This window comes from Syngnathoides biaculeatus, unplaced genomic scaffold (assembly GCF_019802595.1).
Source record: "Syngnathoides biaculeatus isolate LvHL_M unplaced genomic scaffold, ASM1980259v1 ctg69_pilon_pilon, whole genome shotgun sequence".
NCBI classification, from domain to species: domain Eukaryota; kingdom Metazoa; phylum Chordata; class Actinopteri; order Syngnathiformes; family Syngnathidae; genus Syngnathoides; species Syngnathoides biaculeatus.
The window spans coordinates 104546-109763 of NW_026907532.1; the positions used below are offsets into that span (position 1 = coordinate 104546).

Genomic DNA, 5218 nt, shown 5'->3' on the forward strand with positions numbered 1-5218 from the left:
AAAGTCATGGAAAATTAATGGAATTTTGATTCTCTGGAAGTGTATGAACCCTGGTAAAATGAACAAGTGTGACCTACTGCAAGACAAATGCATCGAACGATAAGCGGCTAAGAAAATGGATGGATGGATTAATGGATGAATATTGGCGTAATTGTAATTTTAATACACTGACCTCATTTGAGATTTGGTCTGTTGTGTTGACTTTGCATGTTTATACGCTGAAAAGAAAGAGCATCGAGGAGAAAATGCCAAGCCGAGCACGTGCGCGATCACGAGGCAGAGCGCGTGGCCAGGAGACTGCTGCACCTGGGGTAAGCAACTTGAAATGTGGTATTCTCAAAGTTCAAAGGTCAAATCGCTAAAACTTCAAATGTGGACTAGCCAGAATCTAGATGCTGAATAGTCATTTCACATGTGGAGTCATCTTGAGTTCAAATGTGGCAGAACCAAATGGTCGAATTTGGAAGAGCGAGTGTAGGCCAACAAATCTGCTTGATACTTCTCAGTCTGCTGAATGTGCAGCCCCATAGAAAATATTTGAAAATAGTTAAAATGAGAAAACCATCACATGTATCAGGGTACGTGCAACTTGTAATCCTCATACTCTTGCAAGATTCAGGCTCGAGAGCCAGCACCAAAGGTTTCAGAACAAGCAGTGGTCGGGCTGGTTGGCCGAGGGCGGCAGAAAACTGCCCTAGCAGCTTATTCTGAAGAAGGTATGTTGTCATATTTTTGTAATAGAAATATTACTCACTTCAAATTGTTCAAGCCATGTCTGCGTGTCAATATGCTGAGTGCAGTGGTGTACTTTGAACTTCGTCAACTGCTGGTCCTTGTATCTGACTGCTATTCTAGTGGTTCTTGAGATCTCTGCTGGATTTCAACAAGTGAGTATAGGAGAAAGAGGCGGACGCAGAAGAGACCTCAATGATGCCGGCGTTAACACCCGACAGACGATGGAGCATGTCAAAGCTTCAAAGTCTGGTATGCTCCTCTAAACGCTCACAAATATTCAGTTCGTCTTCATTTAAAAAAAATAGATACAATGGCTCCAACTAGTGGTTGGGTAAATAATTAATCCTCTGCTGATAATTTTTCAGGAACAAGTGGCTCTCCTATTCAGTTGTCTGCCAACTTCTTTCGTATCCTGTCCCGCCCTCAATGGGTTCTATACCAATACCACGTTGACTTCAAGCCACCAATGGAGTCCCGTCGCCTTCGATCGGCCCTCCTGTTCCAGCACGAGCGAACTCTGGGCAATGTTCACTCCTTCGATGGAGGGATACTCTTTATGCCGCAAAGACTTCCTCACAAGGTGCCTTCACACATTGACAACATTGACAATTTGGGCTCGGATAGAGCACATGAAAATGAACGGGCACAATGTGTGCCATGTGTTCAGGTGACTGTGCTGCAAAGTTTGACAAGTGATGGTGAGAAAGTGGAGATCATTGTGACCCTGACGAATGAACTGCCTCCAATGTCACCAGTTTGCCTGCAGTTGTACAACATTATATTCAGGTCAGCATTGAGGTTCCCATGTGCTGTGTGGTTCTCTATGATTGAACATTTTTTCAAATGTGGTTTTACGGTTTATGTCAGATGCATTTGTCCAATTATGACATTGTTTTTGATGTTTTCTGAAGGATTTTGCGACTCCTCGGCATGCAACAGATTGGACGCAATTATTACGATGCCAAAGATCCACTCAGCATCCTGCAGCACAGGTCAAATTTTTATTCATTTATTTTTCATTTATTGCTCTGAAGCTAACAATACAATTCGCAAAGGATCTTAAATGTAGATTAACATGTTTTGCAAGAACTGAGTTCTTGTATGAACTTTTTTTTTTCCTTAGTTACAAGAACAGAACAAACCTAGTTCAGTAGTGGATTATATTTGAGCTCTTCCCAAATGTTTAATATGTGCATGATTCAGAATTATTTCCCTCCCAGATTGACCATATGGCCAGGCTACACAACAGGCATCTTGCAGTACGAGTCAGCCATCATGCTGTGTATCGATGTGAGCCACAAAGTGCTGCGTAGTGAGACTGTTCTGGACTTTATGATCAACCTGAGACAGAGGTGTGGACCTCATTCCTTCACCGATGTCTGTGCCAAGGAGCTTGTTGGGCTCATTGTTCTCACTAAGTAAGAAGCACTTTAACCCTAAGCTAACCCTAATGACATACATTCGTTTGTTTGTTCACAGTTTTTTGTGTGTTTGTCAATGTTAGGTACAACAACAAAACCTACAGGATAGATGACATTGCTTGGGATCAAACACCCTGCAACACGTTTACAAGGGAGGACACAGACATCTCCTTCAAGAACTACTACAAAACTGTTGGTTGCCACAACGACGAGTCTCGAACTCCTGAAAGGGAGAAAAATTGATTAGTCACATTGACTGTTAATGTTGCATTGGCCGTTGAGAGCATTAGCGATGCACTTCAAGCAGTCGCTCACATTTGAAAAATGTATGGGTGTGGTCAGTCATGCTCACAGATAAAGTTTCGGGTGTGATTAGGGATGGAATCTCAAGACCTTAAAATAACTTGCTGGATTGATATAACATAACTGTAGATTAAAAATAAAATAAACAAATTCATAACTAAAATAGAAATAAAATTTTCAAATTCAAAAATGATAATTTCCAATTTCAACTGATATTAGTAGAGCATGATATTAAACGGTATTTAAATTTTTTTATCAATGAAAATTCTTGATCAGACAAACTATCTGAAGAAAAGTTAAATGCACTGGCCTGTCAGGGAATAAACATGAACGGTCTATACTTGCAACGTTTTGAAAATGGTGAAAGTTTTTTTTAAACATAATCGGCGCTCGTGGCAACAAGCTCGCGATACATTGTAACAAACATTCCTCTCGCCAATCATGATGTATTGTTGTGGGAGAGGGGTGGGGGGATTGCATCGGGGGACTGCCGTAAATAGGAGGCTGGCTTGCTCGAACGCACCTTTATGTGCATGCGCTTGACATATTGGCCACACTTGAATCAAGCGACGAGGTCGATCGTAGTCTAACGTTTTTTGGGGGGGCGTGGGGGGGCACGCCGTCACACTGCGTAGCGATCCACGCATTGAGCACCCCTGGTGTAACTGAATTTCCTTTGACATGGCTCATGATGTTGATGACTTTCGTCGTGAATGCTCTCGCAGTATGTGAAACAGCTCTGAATAAGCGCTTTGGGCCGAACATCCATGCATTCTCAGTATGGTTAAATTGCATTTCCTGTTTTCGGGTGAATACTGATTGTTTTGAAGAAGGCTTGTTAACGTTTATTAAATAAACATGTAAATTAATCTCGAGACTACACAAAATAAGTGACTTCTTTCAATATCTTTTTTTCTACCCATAACAAATTTTCGACTGCAGATTTGCGAGTGCGATGGCGCACGGGTGCCAACGCGCTCGTCAAATATGAGTGACTGGTGTTGTAATCCATCTCATAGTACAGTTGTAAGAATTGTCTTTCAATACTCTTGGAGGTTGGTGTTTGTTTTTCAATCTGTTAGCCATCGAATGTGTACGAATTGTTTTTTAGAGATACGGTGTGGAAATCCAAGACAGCAATCAAGTTCTCCTGGTCAGCCGCGTGAAGAGGCTTGCTCGAGGTCAAACACCTCCTGGACCAGCTTTGCTCATCCCAGAGCTTTGCTACCTCACAGGTTCACACCACAATACGCACGTCAAATTCTCTGAACTTGGTTGACACGTTGATCCACAAATCCTGAAATTGACCCTGAGTCCTTGTGAGAATTGGATTACCTCCAAAGAGCAATAAGAACTTGTTCCAAACAGAAACTAACCCACAAGGACCACAAATCCATCTTCAAATGTCCTTGAAACTGCCTTGCACACATGTGTTGACTGAACTCACAGTCATTGACATCTACTCAACATCCTGATCCAATCAAGTGACTGAATGCAAGTGTGTCCATGACAACATTTAGAAAATGGTGGCCAGCATGGGTGACATTGGGAATGTGAATCTCTTCTCAGTTTCCTCACTTGGTTATACAGGGCTTTCAAATAGTCCTCAAAAAACTTGTGATGTCCACGTCATGTTGAAAACAAACTCCAAAAATGTGTTCCATAGTGCACTGCACATCATTTTTCTCAGAGGAGGAAAAGGTCTGGGTTCTTATTGGTTCAGCTTGTTTCTTTCTCACGCTTGACTGACAAGATGCGAGCAGACTACACCATCATGAAGAAATTCATGTTATTTGCTTTAACAGGAATAATGTAACCTTAGGGAATACCAGTACATTTGTCACTTTATTTAGGGAGTATTTTGGCATTGAATTAACCCTTTAAGAGCTGAGCCTCAAAATGCCAGCCTGGATTTGTGTGCAGTTATTTGTCAATTTACAATTACACTTTAATTGAATGAATAAAACACAAAAACAGAATGACATTTGAGTGTTTTAGTTCAGAATTTTCTTTTACCTGAATAACTGTGAATTTCAAATGTGAAAGGAATGAAACACGTGGCAAAAACGCAAAGTCCAAAAATTCTGGAACGAGGTCTAATAGCTATGAGGCAAAACTTGGAATATGAACAAAACAAGACTTGACTAAAGTGGCACACGAACGCTGTAATGAGGGAGATACACGAACCAAACGTTTGAGTAATTGCTCACAATGATGTGTCGCGCTCCTCTGCAGAAGGAGCAAAGTAATGAGAATTGAATTAACTCCGTGATGTCTCTCTCTTCCAGACAAAGTGCGCTGAGGAGAGGACACCCGTAAAAATTACGAAATTAAAACCGCTGTAATGATCCATAATAAAAATGACACAAGACTGCTCCATTATCCCCCATCCAAAGGACATTTTATGTTGCCATTTTTCTGTATTTTTTTATTTTTAGCCCACTGATGTGTGTAGTCTGCCTTAAGGCTTTTGAATGTAGGTAACGTAAGTGACATAAGTGTGAACATTTGTTTTTATTTGGCACTACCCCATTAAAAATCAACTGTTTAGAACAATGATCATTCTGTGTATGTACCTTATAGCAGCTGGGTTAGAATGACATAATAGTATCCTTCTTTTTCTCTCCAGAAATATAACGTGTTATTACTATCATACCCGCCTCATTAAAACTGTGATCTTGCTTCGTCAACCATTTAAAACAAAAGCGTTTGTCAGGAGTGTGGTCATGCCACTCACCTGCACCTTGTTTGTTAATTAT

The 5218-nt window shown here is 40.9% G+C and overlaps 1 protein-coding gene across 1 annotated transcript; it reads left to right on the forward strand.

The window, feature by feature from the left end:
• Positions 1 to 226: 226 nt before the first annotated feature.
• Positions 227 to 3753, forward strand: LOC133497296 (piwi-like protein 1). The gene is made up of 9 exons (XM_061813352.1): positions 227 to 311; positions 620 to 716; positions 856 to 984; positions 1101 to 1315; positions 1403 to 1520; positions 1643 to 1727; positions 1956 to 2153; positions 2240 to 2348; positions 3571 to 3753. The coding sequence occupies exons 1-9, from the start codon at positions 246 to 248 to the stop codon at positions 3736 to 3738; spliced, it is 1185 nt and encodes a 394-aa protein (XP_061669336.1). The 5' UTR covers positions 227 to 245; the 3' UTR covers positions 3739 to 3753.
• Positions 3754 to 5218: the final 1465 nt, after the last annotated feature.

Coding starts and splice junctions, on each gene's coding strand:
- LOC133497296 (XM_061813352.1), top strand. CDS start 246: ATGCCAAGCCGAGCACGTGCGCGATCACGAGGCAGAGCGCGTGGCCAG. Junction 985..1,100: donor TGTCAAAGCTTCAAAGTCTG/GTATGCTCCTCT, acceptor ATAATTTTTCAG/GAACAAGTGGCTCTCCTATT. Junction 2,349..3,570: donor TCAAGAACTACTACAAAACT/GTTGGTTGCCAC, acceptor ATTGTTTTTTAG/AGATACGGTGTGGAAATCCA.